Source organism: Pristiophorus japonicus, chromosome 14, assembly GCF_044704955.1.
Source record: "Pristiophorus japonicus isolate sPriJap1 chromosome 14, sPriJap1.hap1, whole genome shotgun sequence".
NCBI classification, from domain to species: domain Eukaryota; kingdom Metazoa; phylum Chordata; class Chondrichthyes; family Pristiophoridae; genus Pristiophorus; species Pristiophorus japonicus.
Window position 1 is genome coordinate 72119558 of NC_091990.1, and position 21351 is coordinate 72140908.

At 45.6% G+C, this 21351-nt stretch overlaps 1 protein-coding gene across 1 annotated transcript in view; it reads right to left on the bottom strand.

The window, feature by feature from the left end:
• The window catches only part of LOC139279608 (GATA zinc finger domain-containing protein 14-like), a 319765-nt gene that overhangs the window by 168159 nt on the left and 130255 nt on the right, over positions 1-21351 (bottom strand). Inside the window, exons 26-30 of the mRNA XM_070898724.1 lie at positions 12514-12558; positions 8425-8475; positions 8040-8069; positions 7830-7874; positions 2076-2102 (exon numbers count right to left, since the gene is read on the bottom strand). Coding sequence (XP_070754825.1) covers positions 2076-2102; positions 7830-7874; positions 8040-8069; positions 8425-8475; positions 12514-12558 — 198 coding nt within the window. The remainder of the gene's footprint in view (positions 1-2075; positions 2103-7829; positions 7875-8039; positions 8070-8424; positions 8476-12513; positions 12559-21351) is intronic.

Consider the following 21351-nt stretch of genomic DNA (forward strand, 5'->3'; position numbering starts at 1 on the left):
AATGAAGTCAGATCTTTGACCAATAAATCTATACAAAAATTGTCTGGTTCGTGTCAAACCTTCTGTTGAAGTTGCAGACATTATTAGGGCCGATTCTAACTCTTGGCATTAAGGCAGATGTTAATCCCATGCAGAAGAGTTCATCAGAGGCCTGGCAGCTTCTATCTGTTGGGCTTGATTCTGGCACACACCAGAGCACACAAGCAGAAAATTGACATCGATGTCTTTAACTTAGCATCTGTTGTTGAAATTATCAGGGTGGATTTTATGTTGGAGATAGCTTCCCAGGAGTACTTTTCCCCTACCAGAGGCAGCTGGAGACCACGTCGATTTTAACCGCTGGGATCCATTTAAATGTTGCTGTCAACTTTCTGCCCCTGCCAGGCAGGAAGTGGGTGGAGAGCATTTTCCAGCAGGTCAGGGATGTGGAGTTTCGAAATCAGCAATGGATGACCAAAAAATTGATAAAGGGGGAGAAAATAGGATAGGATGCTAAACTAACGAGACATTTAAGAAACGATTTTAAGAGCTTCTACAGATATGTTAAAAGAAAGACAGTATCGAACATAATCACGGGTTCCTCACAGGCTGAGAGAGGAGAAATTATAATGGGGAAGAAGGAAATGGTAGAGAGGTTAAACAAATAATTTGCATCTGTCTTCACAGTAGAAGACACAAAAAATATACCAGAAATAGTGGGGAACTGAGGGTCTAATGATTGTGAGGAACTTAAAGTTGATACTAGTAAAGAAAAAGGGGGTGAAATTGGATTCGGCTGCACCCATTGAAAGGAGTGCAGGTAGAACACACAATTCGTGCTGCCTGCTCATTAGCATGATTGCACCACTGAGCCCAGCACCAAATGCGCTGCTGTTTGGCTCAGTGAGTAGACCAGGCATAGTGTTGGCAGAGTTTTGCCTCTTGAGACCAGTTGTTTTGGCCAATGAATAGTGAAAGTAGGGCCTGAAGGATAAAACCTTCCTCGCAAACAGTGAGCAACCATCAACCACCTCGGAACTGGTCATGGTAGATGCTGCCACCATCTCTAGAGATGGAAGATTAAAGCATCCCCATCATACAAGTGTGGAACTCCGAATCAGACCCTGGAGCACATCATTGTGCACTGCCCTCAGAGGAAATTTGCATGCAGCCTACAAGATATCTACGCTGCTATATTGGAAGCTTTGATGTGGATATCTTACTTGGATATTGACATTTGATTTGCTTTGCTACTACCAAACAAAAGAAGTAGTAGGGCCCTGTGGGATTCAGGCCAGCATTTTAGTCCAGAACACAAAAGCACGTTTTTTGGTCGGGCAGTAACAGGGATCCCTAATGAGCTGATCAAGATATAAATATTCTTTTCTACCCACCAGCAACTGCTGTTCTCTGTGAAACATTAATACCCCCTTATTTACCCTTTTATCCACAACCAGTGTTGGCCAGAGGCATTCCATTGGCACTGTTGGATTTGGAGAAGGAAGGTGAGTTTCTGTAGAAAGAAGAGTGACAGGAACACTGGCACAGCAGGTAGCTGGCACTCACCCACCTGGGACATTGGATCCAGGGAGAAAGAATGAATGTCAGAAGGGACTTACCTGCATTGGCCATCAAGTGAGGCAGTCACTGAGTTATGCTACGTACTGGTGCCTGAACTTCACACAATGCAACACGGAGACATCCTTGCCTGTTGCACTTAATCTTCACCACATTGAACTTTTAAATGACTTGCTCATTTCAGGACTATACTGGTGACTTTGTCTACTTCAGTCAATCACACATATGGTGGTGCGGACTTATTTTGGGGGGCAACATTTCTCTGCTCAATGATAAACGAGCAGATATTGTTGCAATTATGCTTTAATTGTTTACCCGTAGTAGCTACAGTCGTCGATGTTGCTACTGGTGAGAATACAGTTAGTGTAGTTGTGAAGAATACAAGTTATTGGCATTAGTTTATCATGGAAAGCAGCAGATGCCATGACATCAGACAGAAGCCTTTGATTTTCTTGCTAACAATTTCGTTCGCAGATTAATTAGAAAACTTTGTTAACGAGATGTGGTTAAGTTCATACCTGTTGAAGTTGTTGTTGTTGACGGCTCTGGAAAGAATACAGTTGATGTAAGTGTGGAGAATATAAAATTATCCCTTTATCATCATCATCGTGCAGAATAGCAGTTACCAAGTAACGAAAAATCTACATTTCACAGATGGATTCTATACATTAAGCTGCCTTTTGAACATTTCAGCTGACCTTGATTCCAATGCAGTGTCTAGCAGGAAAATATTTTTCTCATTTTGAACCTTGTTCGTGTCTGGAGAACTGTATGTACTCGAAGGTTGAGCTGTGCTTATTTATAGGTGGTTTACTGTGAGTCAATCACATGAAACAAAGGGATGAGTTTGCAAATCAACAGAAAGGCATTTTTGTGTAAGTTTCTCCTCAGTGATAATCTAAGTATTGCATTAGTTCCAGCCTCACCGGGTCTGTACGAAGTACGCATGGACCCGGCAATACACAGAAACATAGAAAATAGGTGCAGGAGTAGGCCATTCGGCCCTTTGAGCCTGCACCGCCATTCAATAAGATCATGATTGATCATTCCCTCAGTACCACTTTCCTGCTTTCTCTCCATACCCCTTGATCCCGTTAGCCGTAAGGGCCATATCTAACTCCCTCTTGAATATATCCAATGAACTGGCATCAACAACTCTGCGGCAGGGAATTCCATAGGTTGACAACTCTCTGTGTTTCTCTTCACCTCAGTTCTAAATGGCCTACCCCTTATCCTAAGACTATGTCCCCAGCCTCTGGACTTCCCCAACATCGGGAACATTCTTCCTGCATCTAACCTGTCCAGTCCCGTCAGAATCTTATACGTTGCTATGAGTTCCCCTCTCATTCTTCTAAACTTCAGCAAATAGAGACCCAGTTGATCCAGTCTCTCCTCATATGACAGTCCAGCCATCCCTGGAATCAGTCTGGTGAACCTTCGCTGCACTCCCTCAATAGCAAGAATGTCCTTCCTGAGATTATGAGACCAAAACTGAACACAATATTCCAGGTGAAGCCTCACTAAGGCCCTGTACAACTGCACCAAGACCTCCCTGCTCCTATACTCAAATCTCCTAGCTATGACGGCCAACATACCATTTGCCTTCTTCACTGCCTGCTGTACCTGCATGCCCACTTTCCGTGACTGATGAACCATGACACCCAGATCTCATTGCACCTCCCCTTTTCCTAATCTGCCACCATTCAGATAATATTCTGCCTTCGTGTTTTTGCCCCCAAAATGGATAACCTCACATTTATCACATTATACCGCATCTGCCATGCATTTGCCCACTCGGCTAACCTGTCCAAGTCACACTGCAGCCTCTTAGTGTCCTCCTCACAGTTCACACCGCCACCCAGTTTAGTGTCATCTGCGAACTTGGAGGTATTACACTCAATTGCTTCATCTAAATCGTTGATATATATTGTAAAGAGCTGGGGTCTCAGCACTAAGCCCTGCGGTACTCCATTAGTCACTGCCTGCCATTCTGAAAAAGACCCGTTTATCCCGACTCTCTGCTTCCTGTCTGCTAACCAGTTCTCGATCCATGTCAACACATTACCCCCAATACCATGTGCTATGATTTTGCACACTAATCTCTTGTGCTGGACCTTGTCAAAAGCCTTTTGAAAGTCCAAATACACCACATCCACTGGTTCTCCCTTGTTCACTCTACTAGTTACATCCTCAAAAAATTCTAGAAGATTTGTCAAGCATGATTTCCCTTTCATAAATCCATGCTGACTTGGTCAGATCCTGTCACTGCTTTCCAAATGCACTGCTATTTCGTCCTTAATGATTGATTCCAACATTTTCCCCACTACTGATGTCAAATTAAAAAGTGGTGTTACATTAGCTAACATCCAGTGCATAGGGACTGATCCAGAATCGATAGACTGTTGGAAAATGATCACCAATGCATCCACTGTTTCTAGGGCCAATTCCTTAATTACTCTGGGATGCAGACTGTCAGGCCCCAGGGATTTATTGGCCTTCAATCCCATCAATTTCCCTAACACAATTTCCCGCCAAATAAGGATATCCTTCAGTTCCTCCTTCTCACTAGATCCACTGTCTCCGAGTACATTCGGAAGGATATTTGTGTCTTCCTTCCTTGGTTCAATCGGTCTGTCATTTCTTTGTTCCCCATTATAAATTCACCTGAATCTGACTGCAAGGGACCTACATTTGTCTTCACTAATCTTTTTCTCTTCACATATTTATAGAAGCTTTTGCAGTCAGTTTTTATGTTCCCTGCAAGCTTCCTCTCGTACTCTATTTTCCCCCACTTAATTAAACCCTTAGTCCTCCTCTGTTGAATTCTAAATTTCTCCCAGTCCTCAGGTTTGCTTTGCTTTTTCTGGGCAATTTATATGCCTCTTCCTTGGCTCTAACACTATCCTTAATTTCCCTTGTTAGCCACGGTTGAGCCACCTTCCCCGTTTTATTTTTACTCCAGACAGGGATGTACAATTGCTGAAGTTCATCCATGTGATCTTTAAATGTTTGCCATTGCTTATCCACCGTAAACCCTTTAAGTATCATCTGCCAGTCTATTCTAGCCAATTCACGCCTCATACCGTCGAAGTTACCTTTCCTTAAGTTCAGGACCCTAGTTTCCGAATTAACTGTGTCACTCTCCATCTTAATAAAGAATTCTACCATATTATGGTCCCTCTTCCCCAAGCGGCCTCGCACAACAAGATTGCTAATTAGTCCCTTCTCATTACACATCACCCAGTCGAGGATCGAGGATGGCCTGCCCTCTAGTTGGTTCCTCAACATATTGGTCTAGAAAACCATCCCTAATACACTCCAGGAAATTCTACTGCACTGCATTACTACAAGTTTGGTTATCCCAATCAATATGTAGATTAAAGTCGCCCATGTTAACTGCTGTACCTTTATTGCACACATCCCCTATTTCCTGTTTGATGCTGTCCCCAACCTCACTACTATTGTTTGGTGGTCTGTACACAACTCCCACTAGCGTTTTCTGCACTTTGGAATTCCGTAGTTCACCCATAACGATTCCACATCGTCCAGGCTAATGTCCTTCCTTACAATTGCATTGATTTCATCTTTAATCAGCGACGCCACCCCGCCTCCTTTTCTTCTTTGCCTATCCTTCCTAAATGTTGAATACCCCTGGATGTTGAGTTCCCAGCCTTGGTCACCCTGGAGCCATGTCTCTGTGATGCCAATTACATCATATCCGTTAACTGCCATCTGCGCAGTTAATTCGTCCACCTTATTCAGACATTGAGGCACAGAGCCTTCAGGCTTGTCTTTTTAACACACTTTGCCCCTTTAGAATTTTTCTGTAATGTGGCCCTTTTTGTTTTTTGCCTTAGGTTTCTCTGACCTCCACTTTTACTATTCTTCTTTCTATCTTTTGCATCTGCCCCCATTTTATTTCCCTCTGTCTCCCTGCACAGGTTCCCATCCCCCTGCCATGTTAGTTTAACTCCTCCCCAACAACACTAGCAAACACTCCCCCTAGGACATTGGTTCCGGTCCTGCCCACCTTCCCCAGAACCGGTTCCAATGTCCCAGGAATTTCAATCTCTCCCTTCTGCACCACTCCTCAAGCCACGTGTTCATCTGAGCTATCCTGCGATTCCTACTCTGACTAGCACGTGGCACTGGTAGCAATCCTGAGATTTCTACTTTTGAGGTCCTACTTTTTAATTTAGCTCCTAGCTCCCTAAATTCATCTCGTAGGACCTCATCCCATTTTTTACCGATATTGTTGGTACCTACATGCACCACGACAACTGGCTGTTAACCCTCCCTTTTCAGAATGTCCTGCACCCGCTCCGAGACATCCGTGACCCTTGCACCAGGAAGGCAACATACCATCCTGGAGTCTCGGTTGCAGCCGCAGAAACGCCCATCTATTCCCCTTACAATCGAATCCCCTATCACTATAGCTCTCCCACTCTTTTACCTGCCCTCCTGTGCAGCAGAGCCATGAACTTGGCTGCTGCTGCTCCCCCCTGATGAGTCATCCCCCTCAACAGTACCCAAAGTGGTGTATCTGTTTTGCAGTGGGATGACCGTAGGGGACCACTGCACTACCTTACTTGCACTGTTCTTCCTGCTGGTCACCCATTTACTATCTGGCTCGCAATAGCCGGTTTTCGGGGCGCAATGCGCATCCGCGGAAAAGTGGCTTTTCCGATCTGTCAAGCTTTTTCTTGACATATCCTCCGCATCCCCGGGAGAAGGACATTTGTGCGGGAGAGATTGGGCTTTTTGCCCAACTCATGCCCTGCAAATATGCTTCAAACTCTTTCGGCTAGTAAAAGCAGGCGCTCAGCTTACTTTTACCAGCTTAAGAGTTTTAAAACATATAAAAATTTAATTTAATCATACATTTTTATGTTTAAAATCCCTGTCCATTAAGGTAAGTTAATTTTAAATTCTATTTAAACATATTAAAAAAAATAAATTCCCAAAAATATATTTTTTTCTAAAATATTTTATTAACTTTAATTTCAAATAATTTTAAATATGTGAGGTGTGTTTTATTTATTATGTTGTGTTCATGTTTTAAGGGTTTATTCTCATTCATAGTAATGGGAACTCGTAGAAACGGAGTTCCCATTATTATCAATGAGAATACTGCAGAGTGATTGGTGGTCCAGCCCACGTGACTCCAGCATTTTTGTACATACGGGGAAGTCATCTTCCTATACGCAACGCTTGGAATGTTGGCCTCCGACCAGAATTGAAAATGCCTCCGGGCCCACCAGGTATTTTCGTAAAAAAATTTCAGGTCGTTGCCGTTCGTCCAAAGGAAGCCTCTGACTGCAATTTTCCTCCCATTAACTCGTGAAAGTTTAATACATTAATTTTTGCAACCCATTTCATACTTGCTGAAGTTGGAAAAGGATACATTAAAAAATGTAATTGGCTTCCTATTTAACAAGGAAATTGATCAGCTTTCCCGGTAAAATATCAATTATCCGCAATAAGATGCAATTAATGTCCAGTTAACCGGAATGTCATTTGGAACTGTTATCCATCCAGCTCCTTTTTGATCATTTTTCTCGGCCCTGCTTCAAATGGATTCCATATGTACAGTATCTAAGGGACATAGCTTTATTCCTTTCTGAACATTGCTTGAGACGAATGACTTGTGCCCATTGTTTGTATACTCACTGCCTCAGTAAAATACTTTGGTCACTTCAGACTGATCTGTACATATTATTGCATGAACATTTCTGTGATGTTGGGGTTCACTCTTTGATTTGGGAGTGAAAAAAAAGTTTAGGTGCAGGAACCTTTCATTGGAACACTTCATGATCTGTAGCCTGGGAGCATCGGAGTCACTTGTCTGATGTGTTTCTATCCATTCTGAGCTACAGAGCCTGAATCTACATGACTTGCTCCAGAATTTTTCTCACCATTGGTGTGTCGATTGGAAATACAACTTCTGACTTGTAATCTAGAAGGTTCTTATGTAATTCATGAAATCAAACATTCGTGCCAATTTGCAAACCGCAGGAGACACTTTTTGACCTGCTTTTATAAATTTTGTGCTCAGTGCTGAAGCAGATGGCAATTGTTGCAGTGATTTGATCAATTTCATACCCAATTTCGACATTGTAGTGGATATTGGTACCACAGTTAATAATGTCATTGTGGAGAATAGCATAAGCTTAACATCAGTTTGAAAGAAAAGAGATACAATGCTAGTAGAGGAAACTCCTTATTCATATTGAGAATTTTGGTTTCTAGCTTAATTGGAAATCTTTACTGACCGTATAGCGTTTATTATGTACCTGTTGTTGAAGTTGATGTTGGTGCTGGAAAGAACACAGTTGATGGTGTGAATATGCAGCATGGAAAATCATCTCATCATCTTTAAATGCAGAATACCAGTTGTGAAGTTATCAAACATGCAGGTTATATCCATTGATTGTACAATTTGTACCAAAAGTATTGCCCCAACTGCGCAGCTAATTTCATACCTGTTGTTGAAGTTGTGGTCGTTGTCGAAGCTGGAAAGGATGAAATTGAAGGTGTGAGTGTGGAGTGTGAATCATCCCATCATCTCCAGCACAGAATCCATGTGTCATCTGCCCTCCTGTTCTGTTAATTTCCATGTTTAATATAATTTTACAATTTTCAATGGGAAATATCCAGTATAAAATCAGAGATTAATTCAAAAATGTTGCATTGATAATCTGAATTTTGTTTTGGAAGATTTAAGAGTGGGAATTACTGTCCAATTGGGGTCCATTTCACTGGGTAATTCCAGTCATGAAGCCACAGAGATTTTGATGCATTAATAGACTTGCTTTGCTGATTGACAAATGAATACAAATTATTGGAATAAGGTGATGGATTTTCTACCTGTTGTTGAAGTTGGAGCCATTGTTGACACTGGAAAAGATAGTGTTGAAGCTGTAAGTTTAAACAATTCAAGTCCAGAAATTACTGATGAATGATTAAAACACGTGTCTGCTTTCCTCTCTCTGCTACTTTAAAACACACGGAACTAAAATAACAGATGGAACAATGACATTCTTCATTTGAAAATTCCATTTGTGAAGACAATGATTGACGCACATTTTTGTAATTAGATTATTAATTTCCTTCATGATGATCATATAACTGTTGGGAATATTAAATGATACTGTGAACCTTCCATGGAGGCGACAATTATCATGTACGAAATCCACCTGTCAATCTTCATAGAATAACTATGTTGTGAGGGCAATGCCAATCTCAGTGGTTCTTGTTAAACTTGAGTAAATAATGTTGTCTTTTTTCTCTCTCATTTATAGCAGTGGGTTAAACTAACAAATTTAGTTTGTAGGCTAATAAATTGAGGCATGGCAGGGGACATCAGTCCCGTCCAATGCACATCATGTGCCATGTGGGAAGACCAGGATGCTTCTCGTGTCCTGGACAACCACATGTGCAGGAAGTGTTGTCAGATGGAGGAACTCGTGCCCCGGGTTTTGGAGCTTGAGCAGCGGATCGCATCACTGCAGTGTATCTGAGAGTCTGAGAGCTACATGGATAGCACATTTCTGGAGTTGGTTACCCCACCGCTCAAGAGTTTGCAGACAGACAGGGAATGGGTGACCGGTTGGTCAGACAATTAGGAACAGGCAGGTAGTGCAGGTCTCCTGAGTGTATCTCACTCTCTAACCGCCATTCTGAACCCTGGTGAGAGTCATGTTTCCTCTGGGGAGTACAGCCAGAGCCAAGGCTACGCCACCACGGGTGGCACAGCTGTACAACGTAGGAGGAGGAAGGTCAGGAAAGCAACACTGATCGGGGATTCAATAGTTAGGGGAACAGACAGACATTTCTGCGGCCGCAGACATGCCTCCCTGTGCCAGGGTCAATATGGGTAGCGCATTTGATGTTGTTTACATGGAATTTAGCAAATCTTTACAAGGTCCCACGCAACAGTCTGGTCAGAATATTGGGTTCAAGTTTCAGAACGGCGCACTTCGGAGAGGCCTGCCTAATTTGTAGAACAAAAATTGCACCGAATACTTGCCTCGCGATTCTCTGATAGCTATAGGCCCGTTTGCAGCAGGAGCTGCTGGGGGCGGAGCTACAGCCCTGCGCCAAAAACAGAGCTGGCAGATGCGCGCGTGCGCAGTAGCTCCCGGCCCTCCCAGTGCATCCTGTCTCCGGGGCAACGACCCTATCCCAGGCCGAAGGGACGTTGCCCCTATGCCGGGCCAAGTGGGCTGACACGTCTTACCTCGTCGGCTGGCCCCGCCCGAAGTCCTCCTTGGAAACAGTATCGGGATCCGCTCGCCCGGCTCTCGCTGGGGGCGGGCCTCGCCGGAAGTCCCCCGAAGTTGTGCTTGGAACCGTCGGCGGCGGGGCCCGTTCAGCCCCACCTCCCTCCCTCCCACCGTTCAGCCTCCCTACCCCCACCCCCCTGTTCGCGCCCCCCCCCCCCGTTCAGCTCCCCGCACCCCATTCAGCCCCCTTCCTCTTCCCCCCCACCCCCCCGTTCAGCCCCTCCTCTTCCCCCCCCTCCCGTTCAGCCCCTCTTCTCCCCCCTCCCTCTCTCTCCCCCCCACCCCCCCCTCCTCTTACCCCCTCTCCCCCCTCCCCTTTCCCCCCTGCCCTCTCTTCTCTCCCCCCCTCTCCTCTCCCCCCATCCCCTCTACGCCCTCCCCTCTCCTCTCCTCTCTACCCGCTCCTCTCCCCCTCACCCCTCCCTCCCCTCTCCTCCCCCCACTCCTCTTCTCTCTCCCCCTCACTCCCCTCCTCTCTCCCCCTCACCCCCCATCTCTCCCCCCCCACCCCTCTCCTCTCTTCTCCCCCCCACCCCCCCCCTCACTCCCCCCCACCATCCCTCGCTGTCAGAAACAGAGACAGAGAGAGAGTCACTGACAGAGACAGGGAGAAACACACTATGGGGGGCAGAGGCCCGTTCCAGCACGCTGTTGGAGGGCTCCCGCTGCTGTAGTTGATGAGTAGAAAGTTAATTTTTTATTTATTGATTGCTTTTTTATTATTTTTTTTATTTTTTAGTAATTTTTTTGATGATTTATTGATTTATTTATCATTTATTACTGATGATGGCTCTTTATTTGTAAAAGTGAAGCGTTTAATGCTTGTATACCCCCCTCCCCCCCCCCCCCCCCCCCACGTCTCATTCCTTATGCCTGATTTATAAGTGTAGGTAAGGTTTTTCTGAGCATACAAAAATCTACACTTGCTCCATTCTAAGTTAGTTTGGAGTAAGTTTTCACTGCCTAAACTTGCAAAACAGGCGTAAGTGACTGGACACGCCCCCTTTTGAAAAAGAAAATCTGTTCTACAATGAAACTATTCTAACTCACCTAGAACTGGAGCAAACTAAATGCTGAGAATTGCAATTTTTAAGATGCTCCATTCTAAACTAGTTGCTCCAAAAAAATAGGAGCAACTCCGGCCGAAACTTGAGCCCAATAAAAGCCTCTGAGATCCATGGGAAAGTGGCATGTTGGATCCAAAATTGGCTCAGTGGAAGGAAGGAAAATGTAATGGTTCACGGATTTTTTTGTGACTGGAAGGTTGTTTCAAGTGGGATTCCACAGGACTCAGGACTAGGTTCCTTGCTTTTTGTGGCATATATCAATGATTTGGACTTCAATGTAGAGGGCATGATTAAGAAGTTTGCAGATGATACATAAATTGGCCATGTAGTTGATAGTGAGGAAGAAACTATAGACTGCAGGAAGATATCAATGTGTATCAGCCATGCTCAGTAGGTAGAACTCTCACCTCTGAGTCAGCAGGTTGTAGGCTCAAGTCCCACGACAGACTTTAGCACAAACATCGATGCTGATACTCCAGTGCAGGACGGGGGAAGTGCTGCACTATAGGAACTGCAGTAATTTCGATGAAACCTTAAACCGAAGCCCCGTCTACTTTCTCAGGTGGAATTAAAAGATCTCATGGCACTATTTCAAAGAAGAGCAGCGGAGTTATCCCTAGAGTCCTGGCCAATATTTATCCGTCAATCAACATCACTAAAGCAGATTACCTGGTCATTATCACATTACTGTTTGTGGGAGCTTGCTGTGTGCAAATTGGCTGCTGCATTTCCTACATTACAAAAGTAACTACACTTTAAAAAAAATAGTACTTAATTGGCTGTAAACGCTTTGGGACATCCGGAGATCGTGATGGCACTATATAAATGCAAGTCTATCTTTCTTCTTTCAATGGATTTGTCAGGTTGGCAGAATAGAGGAAAATGAAATTCAATCCGTAGAATTGTGAGGTAGTGCATTTGGTGGAGGCTAACCAGGCAAGGGAATGCACAATAAAATATATGATACTGAGAAATGTAGAGGATAGAGAGAACTTGGTGTGCATGTCTATGGATCTTTGAAGGTGACACGGCTGGTAGATAATGTGGTTAAGAAGCCATACGGGATACTTTGATTCATTAGCCGATGCATAGAATACAAGAGCATGGGATGTTATGCTTGAACTGTACAAAACTCTAGTTAGGTCACAGCTAAGTTACAGGAAAGATGTGATTGGACCGGTTGGGGTTATGTGTATTATTTGGAACAAATGAGGCTGAGGGAGATTTAATTGAGGTGTATAAAATTATGAGCTCCTAGATAAAGTACATAAGAAGGACCTATTTCCCTTAGCAGAGAGGGAAATAACCAGGGGACATAGATTTAAAGCAATTGGTAGAAGGATTAGAGGGAAGTTGAGGAGAACATTTTTCACCCAAAGGGTGGTGCGGGTCTGAACTCACTGCTTGATGAGATGGTAGAGGCAGAAACACACAGCTCATTTAAAAATTGCTTGGATATGCACTTGAAGTGCCATAACCTACAAGACTCGGGACTAGGAGCTTGAAAGTGGGATCAGGTTGTAAACCTTTTTTTCAGCTGGCACAGAGTCAATGGGCCGAAAGGTTCTGTGAAAACAGTTCCATTTATATTGGTTAGTTGATACCTGTTGATGAAGTCACGGTTGTTGTCGGTGTCATTGTTGATGATGCTGCAAAGTAAAGATTTGAAGTTTTAGGTGTGGAGGATGTGGAGAAATTCCTGCATAATTCAATGGGAAATACTACATATGCTGTGAACAAACAGATGGAAATGAGCAGCATAAGCAATGAATTCAATCCCGTTTAATTTTGATGCTGCAAAGAATAAAATGAAAGGAGCAATGAAAGGTTGAAAAAAGGTTGAAAGAAAATGCTAATGCAAGTACTGCACTGGGGAAATAAAAGCTAAAAAGGATGAAAATACGCAGCAGGACAGTCAAGCCAGGACAGAGCAGTGTTGTTGGTGCAAAGTCATGAGCCAGAGCTGAAAACTGAAACAGAATTGAGATCCTTTGCAGAGTGGTAAAAAAGGTTAAGATTTAAGAGATCCTGCAGTCACAGATAGGAAGTTAATGAGTTGAATGACAAACAAACTGTTTAACAGAAAGGAGGAGTGAAACAATCAAAAAACATGAGCTGAAAAGATGGTGGGACTGGGTTGCCTGGGTATAACCCAGTATGGGAACTAATTCTGCTCAAGGGTCTGCTTCCGAATCATCACCCATTGTCTACTTCTTTGGATACCAACAGATTCTTTGCAGCTCTGTGTTCTGAACATTGACTCCAGCAACTTCAAAGCATCGTGATATTGGCCATTTATGTTTGAGCAAGGATGGTGCGATTTGGGATGAACATGTTGGAATCGGACTATTTCTTCTGTTGCGCAAAAGCAACTTCCTTTTATATTATGTCTAATTTTGAAAATGTCCCAAGGTATTACACAAATACTGTGAGGGAAAATGATGCGAAACCCAGAGAAGACATCTGAGAAAGAGTGACTACAGCTTGGAGCACAAGGTGGGCTTTAAGGAGAACCTTAAAGGAATTGAGCGTGTGGAGAGACAGTGACATCCAGGGAGTGACTTCCAGAGAGTGCTTTTCCAGCACTGCTTGTTGGCCAGGAGGTGTGCTTCCTCCCGGCCCTGCAACTAAACCTACGTTCAGCCACCCTCACCGCGATCGCCAGTCCCCTACCCGTGGTTCGGTGTTTGTCATCCCCGTTATCCTATATTTCTCCCACTGCGAACCTATGTTTCCCACCCCCCGTGATCCTATGTATCTCCCCATCCATGATGTTATTTTTCCACCTGTGATCCCATGTTTCTCCACCCGTGATCCCATGTTTGTCCCCGCCCATGATCCCATGTTTCTCCACCTGTGATCCCATGTTTCTCCACCCGCGATCCCATGTTTGTCCCCGCCCATGATCCCATGTTTCTCCACCCGTGATCCCATGTTTCTCCCTGCCCGTGATCTCATGTTTCTCCCACCATGATCTGCTGTTTCTCCCCCGCCTGTGATCCCAGGTTTCTCCCCCCATGATCCAATGTTTCTCCCCTGCCCATGATCCCAAGTTTCTCCCACCTATGATATGTTTCTCTACACATGATCCCATGTTTATCCCACTGTAATCCCATGTTTTTCCCCCACCCATGATGTCATGTTTCTCCCCCACCCGTGATCCTATGGTCGTTCCTGCCCGTGATCCCATGTTTCTCCCACCGCCCCCCCCCTTGATGCAATGTTTCTCCCCCGCCTGTGATCCGAAGTTTCTCCCGCTGTGATCCCATGCTTCTCTGCTGCCCATAATCCAGTGCAGCACTAAGAGAGTGAGCAGTAGGATTGTAAACATTTTCTTCGTGCATTTTCAAAACATACAATACTTCATCACAGGGAATGGCTCTTGTGTTGGATTGTTCAGCCACCAAAGAACTCACTTCAGGAGTGGAAGCAAGTCTTCCTCGATTCCGAGGGACTGCCTATGATGATGATGACTGAAGGCTTCAGATAAGCATATAAGGCATTTCTCAATCACACAGCAAGTTAAAGGGTTGAACGATATATAAACTGATTAAAAGACAGGAGATACCTGGTGTGAGATCATCTGAGTGAATCACTGAAAAGAGATGAGATGGAAAGAACGTGAAAATAGCTGACAAAGTGTAAACCATTGGAAAAACCACAGAAGAAAAAGGACAAGATGGGGCAATAAGGGAGAACAGATGTTGGAGGTTCGAAATAAGATCAGGAAATGCTCAAAACAAATTGTGGCCAGTCCAGAAAAATGAAAGGAGGTCCAGCAGCTGGGGTACTTGCCACTATGGGAACTAATTCTGCTGAAGGGTCTGCAAATCAGGCAAGGGCTCGTTCTTTCAAATGACATTTTTATGTAGCCGGGTGTGGTGGGATTCGGGGGCAGTCTGTTAGCACCTGACTATGTTTTCACTGAAACAACAGCATTTTGTATTGCTGATCTTTTACCTCCACTCCACCTTCCTACACTATCCCCATATCCCTTCATTTCCTTAGTATCCAATATTCTATCAATCCCGGTCTTGAATATCATCATCATCATCATAGGCAGTCGTCCGGAATCGAGAAAGACTTGCTTCCATTCTTAACATGAGTTCTCAGGTAGATGTACAGTCCAATACGAGAACCACAGTCTCTGTCACAAGTCGTTGAGGGAAGGGGTGGGTGGGACTGGTTTGCTACACGTTCTTTCCGCTGCCTGCGCTTGATTCCTGCATGCTCTCGGCAACGAGACTCGAGGAGCTCAGCGCCCTCCCGGATGCACTTCCTCCACTTAGGGCGGTCTTTGGCCAGGGACTCGCAGTGGGGATGTTGCACTTTATCAGGGAGGCTTTGAGGGTGTCCTTATAACGGCTCCGCTGCCCACCTTTGGCTCATTTGCCGTGAAGGAGTTCTGAGTAGAGCGCTTGCTTTGGGAGTCTCGTGTCTGGCATGCGAACTATGCGGCCCACCCAGCGGAGCTGATCAAGTGTGGTCAGTGCTTCAAGGCTGAGGATGTTGGTCTGGTCGAATACGCTAACGTTGGTGCGTCTGCTCCCAGGGGATTTGTAGGATCATGCGGAGACATTGTTGGTGGTATTTCTCCAGTGACTTGAGGTGTCTGCTGTACATGGTCCATGTTTCTGAGCCATACAGGAGGGTGGGTATTGCTACAGCTTTGTAGACCATGAGCTTGTTGACAGTTTGAGGGCCGAGTCTTCAAACACTCTTTTCCTCAGGCGGCCGAAGGCTGCACTGGAAGCAGTGTTGGATCTTGTCGTCAATGCCTGCTCTTGTTGATAAGAGGCTCCTGAGATAAGGGAAGTGGTCCACGTTGTCCACGGCCGCACCGTGGATCTTGATGACTGGGGGACAGTGCTGTGCGGCGAGGAAAGGCTGGTGGCGGACCTTTGTCTTACTGATGTTTAGCATAAGGCCCATGCTTTCGAAGCCTCAGTAAATACATCGACTATGTCTTGGAGTTCAGCCTCTGTGTAAGCGCGGACGCAGGCATCGTCCGCGTACTGTAGCTCGACAATTGAGGTTGGGGTGGTCTTGGATGTGGCCTGGAGACGGCAAAACTTGAACAGGTCCCCACTAGTTTTGTAGTTTAGTTCCACTCCAGCGGGGAGCATGGCAGCGATGAAGATTGAGAAGAGGGTTGGGGCGAGATGACGCAGCCCTGCTTGACGTGGATTGGGTCTGTGATGGATCCGTTGGTAAGGATCACGGCCTGCATGTCGTCATGGAGCAGGCGGAGGATGGTGACGTACTTTTGGGGGCATCCGAAATGGAGTAGGACGCTGGAGTGTCAAAGGCCTTTGTCAGGTCGAAGAAGGCCATGTATAAGGGCTGGCGCTGTTCCCTGCATTTTTCCTGTAGCTGTTGTGCTGCAAAAATCATGTCCGTTGTGCCTTGTAGAGGACGAAATCCGCACTGCGACTCCGGGAGGAGCTCCTCAGCCACAGGGAGAAGATGGTTGAGGAGGACTCTTGCGAAGATTTTCCCAGTGGCGGATAGCAGGGAGATTCCTCTGTAGTTGCCGGAGTCAGATTTGTCCCCCTTTTTAAAGATGGTCACATCACTGCATCTCTTAAGATCCTGGCATGCTCTCCTCCCTCCAGATGAGAAAGACGAGGTCATGTATTCGCGCCAGCAGTGCCATACTCATTGACTGAGCATCCATAGCTCTCTGTGGTAGAGAATTCCAAAGATTCTCAAACCCTCTCAGTGAAGACATTTCTCCTCATCTCAGTCCTAAAGGCCGGCCACTAATTCTGAGACTGTGATCCCTCGTTCTAGATGCCCAGCCAGGGGAAACGTCATCTAAGCATCTACTCTGTCAAGCCTCTTAAAAATGTTTGTACTTTCAATGATACCACCTCTCATTCTTCCAAACTCTAGGGCATATAGGCATAGTCTACTCAATAGGACAATCACCTTATAGCAAGAATCAGTCTAGCGAACCCTCGTGGCACACCACCCCATCATCATAGGCAGTCCCTCGGAATCGAGGAAGACTTGCTTCCACTCCTAAAGTGAGTTCTTTGGTGGCTGAACAGTCCAATATGAGAGTCACAGACCCTGTCACATGTGGGACAGATATTCGTTGGGGGAAGGCGGGGTGGCACTGATTTACCACACGCTCCTTCCGCTGCCTGCGCCTGATCTCTTCACGCTCACAACTATGAGATTCGAAGAGCTCAAAGCCCTCACGGATGCACTTTCTCCACCTAGGACGGTCTTCGGCCAGGGTCTCCCATGCGTCAGTGGTGATGTCACACTTCACCAGGGAGGCTTTGAGGATGTCCTTGTAACGTTTCCGCTGCCCACCTTTGGCTCGTTTGCCATGAAGGAGCTCCGCATGGAGCAGTTGCTTAGGGAGTCTCGTGTCTGGCATGTGAACTAAGTGGCCTGCCCAGTGAAGCTGATGAAGTGTGGTTAGTGCTTCAATGCTGGGGATGTTAGCCTGGGTGAGGTCAGTGATGTTGCTGCGTCTGTCCTCCCAGGGGATTTGCAGGATCTTGCGAAGACATCATTGGTGATTTATCTCCAGCGACTTGATGTGTCTTCTGTAAGTCATCCATGCCTCTGATCCATACAGGAGGGCGGGTATTACTACAGCCCTGTAGACCATGAGCTTGGTGGTAGGTTTGAGGGCCTGGTCTTCGAACACTCTTTTCCTCAGGCGGCCGAAGGCTGCACTGGCACACTGGAGGCAATGTTGAATCTCCACATCGATGTCTGCCTTTGTTAGCAAGAGGCTCCCGAGGTATGGGAAGTGGTCCACGATGTCGAGGGCCGCGCCATGAATTTTGATGACTGAGGGCAGTGCTGTGCGGCGAGGACAGGCTGGTGGAGGACCTTTGCTTTCATATGCCTTGGTAAATACATCGACTATATCCTGGAATTTAGCCTCAGAATGTGCGCAGACGCAGTCATTGCCCGGGTACTGCAGTTCAAAGACAGAGGTTTGGGTGGCCTTGGACCTGGTTTGGAGGCAGCGAAGGTTAAACAGCTTCCCGCTGGTTCTGTAGTTTAGCTCCACTCCAGCGGGGAGCTTGTTGACAGTGAGGTGGAGCATGGCAGCGAGGAAGATTGAGAAGAGGGTTGGAGCGATGACACAGCCATGTTTGACCCCAGTTCGGAGGTGGAATGGGTCACGGTGGTAAGGATCACGGCCTGCATGTCGTCGTGGAGCAGGCGAAGGATGTTGCCAAACTTTTGGGGGCACCCAAAACGGAGGAGGACGCTCCATAAGCCCTCACGGTCGACAGTGTCAAAGGACTTCGTAAAATCGAAAAAGGCCATGTATAAGGGCTGGCGCTGCTCCCTGCATTTTTCCTGTAGTTGTCGTGCTGCAAAGATCATGTCTGTTGTTCCTCGTAGGGGACGAAATCCGCATTGACTCCAGGAGGAGCTCCTCGGCCACAGGGAAAAGACGGTTGAGGAAGACTCTAGCGACAACCTTCCCAGTGGTTGATAGCAGGGAGATTCCCCTGTAGTTGCCGCAGTCGGATCTGTTCCCCTTTTTAAAAATGGACATGATCACTGCATCACTGAGATCACCCGGCATGCTCTCTTCCCTCCAAATGAGAGAGATGAGGTCATGTATCCGCACTGACCGTGTCTCTCTGCTATATTTTAGCGCCTCAGCAGGAAATCCATCCGCACCCGTAGCCTTGTTATTCTTGAGCTGTTTTATGGCTTTGCCTACCTCTTCAAATCAAATCGCACGGGGTAGCCTGGAGGAGGAATTCATAGAATGCATACGGGATTGTTTCTTAGAACAGTATGTAACAGAACCTACAAGGGAGCAAGCCATCTTAGATCTGGTCTTGTGTAATGAGACAGGAAAAATAAATGATCTCCTAGTAAAAGATCCACTCGGAATGAGTGATCACAATATGGTTGAATTTGTAATACAGATTGAGGATGAGGAAGTTGTGTCAGAAACGAGCGTACTATGCTTAAACAAAGGGGACGACAGTGGGATGAGAGCAGAGTTGGCTAAAGTAGACTGGAAACAAGGACTAAACGGTGGCACAATTGAGGAACAGTGGAGGACTTTTAAGGAGCTCTTTCATAGTGCGCAACAAAAATATATTCCAGTGAAAAAGAAGGGCGGCAAGAGAAGGGATAACCAGCCGTGGATAACCAAGGAAATAAAGGAAAGTATCAAATCAAAGACCAATGCGTATAAGGTGGCCAAGGTTAGTGGGAAACTAGAGGATTGGGAAAATTTTAAGCAACAGTAAAGAATTACTAAAAAAGCAATAAAGAAAGGGAAGATAGATTACGAAGGTAAACTTGCGCAAAAGATAAAATAAGATTGTAAAAGCTTTTACAGATATATAAAACGGAAAAGAGTGACTAAAGTAAATGTTGGTCCCTTAGAAGATGAAAAGGGGGATTTAATAATGGGAAATGTGGAAATGGCTGAGACCTTAAACAATTATTTTGCTTCCGTCTTCACAGTGGAAGACACAAAAACCATGCCAAAATTTGCAGGCCACAGGAATGTGGGAAGGGAGGACCTTGAGACAATCACTATCACTAGGGGGGTAGTGCTGGACAGGCTAATGGGACTGAAGGTAGACAAGTCCCCTGGTCCTGATGAAATGCATCCCAGGGTATTAAAAGAGATGGCGGAAGTTATAGCAGATGCATTCGTTATAATCTACCAAAATTCTCTGGACTCTGGGGAGGTACCAGCGGATTGGAAAGCAGCTAATGTAACGCCTCTGTTTAAAAAAAGTGGCAGGCAAAAGGCAGGTAACTATAGGCCGGTTAGTTTAACATCTGTAGTGGGGAAAATGCTTGAAGCTATCATTAAGGAAGAAATAGCGGGACATCTAGATAGGAATAGTGCAATCAAGCAGACGCAGCATGGATTCATGAAAGGGAAATCATGTTTAACTAACTTACTGGAATTCTTTGAGGATATAACGAGCATGGTGGATAGAGGTGTACCGATGGATGTGTGTATTTAGATTTCCAAAAGGCATTCGATAAGGTGCCACACAAAAGGTTACTGCAGAAGATAAAGGTACGCGGAGTCAAAGGAAATGTATTAGCATGGATAGAGAATTGGCTGGCGAACAGAAAGCAGAGAGTCGGAATAAATGGGTCCTTTTCCGGTTGGAAATCAGTGGTTAGTGGTGTGCCACAGGGATCAGTGCTGGGACCATAACTGTTTACAATATACATAGATGACCTAGAAGAGGGGACAGAGTTTAGTGCAACAAAATTTGCAGATGACACTAAGATTAGTGGGAAAGCGGGTTGTGTAGAGGACTCAGAGAGGCTGCAAGGAGATTTGGATAGGTTAAGCGAATGGGCTAAGGTTTGGCAGATGGAATACAATGTCGGAAAGTGTGAGGTCATCCACCTTGGGGAAAAAAAACAGTAAAAGCGAATATTATTTGAATGGGGAGAAATTACAACATGCTGAGGTGCAGAGGGATCTGGGGGTCCTTGTGCATGAATCCCAAAAGGTTAGTTTGCAGGTGCAGCAGGTAATCAGGAAGGCGAATGGAATGTTGGCCTTCATTGCGAGAGGGATGGAGTACAAAAGCAGGGAGGTTTTGCTGCAACTGTATAAGGTATTGGTAAGGCCGCACCTGGAGTACTGCGTGCAGTTTTGGTCACCTTACTTAAGGAAGGATATACTAGCTTTGGAAGGGGTACAGAGATGATTCACTAGGCTGATTCCAGAAATGAGGGGGTTACCTTATGATGATAGATTGAGTAGACTGGGTCTTTACTCGGTGGAGTTCAGAAGGATGAGGGGTGATCTTATAGAAACATTTAAAATCATGAAAGGGATAGACAAGATAGAGGCAGAGAGGTTGTTTCCACTGGTAGGGGAGACTAGAACTAGGGGGCACAGCCTCAAAATACGGAGGAGCCAATTTAAAACCGAGTTGAGAAAGAATTTCTTCTCCCAGAGGGTTGTGAATCTGTGGAATTCTCTTCCCAAGGAAGCAGTTGAAGCTAGCTCATTGAATGTTTTCAAGTCAAAGATAGATAGATTTTTAACCAATAAGGGAATTAAGGGTTACGGGGAGAGGGCGGGTAAGTGGAGCTGAGTCCACGACCAGATCAGCCATGATCTTATTGAATGGCGGAGCAGGCTCGAGGGGCTAGATGGCCTACTCCTGTTCCTAATTCTTATGTTATTATGTTCTTATATGTGCAGCGTTGGAATTTCACTGAGGTGGTGGCGGGTTGCATGCTGGGGATGGAATTGAAAACACTCGAGTCAAAGGCAGAGTCTTGATTGAGGAGATCTTCAAAGTACTCCTTCCATCGGGCCCTGATAGCCTCGGTGTCTTTGATGAGTGTTCCCCCATTCTTTGCCAGGAGTGGGGTGGGGCCTTGGGAGTTTGGACCATAGGTGGTCTTGACTGCAGTGAAGAATCCTCATATGTTGTGGCTGTCGGCTAGTT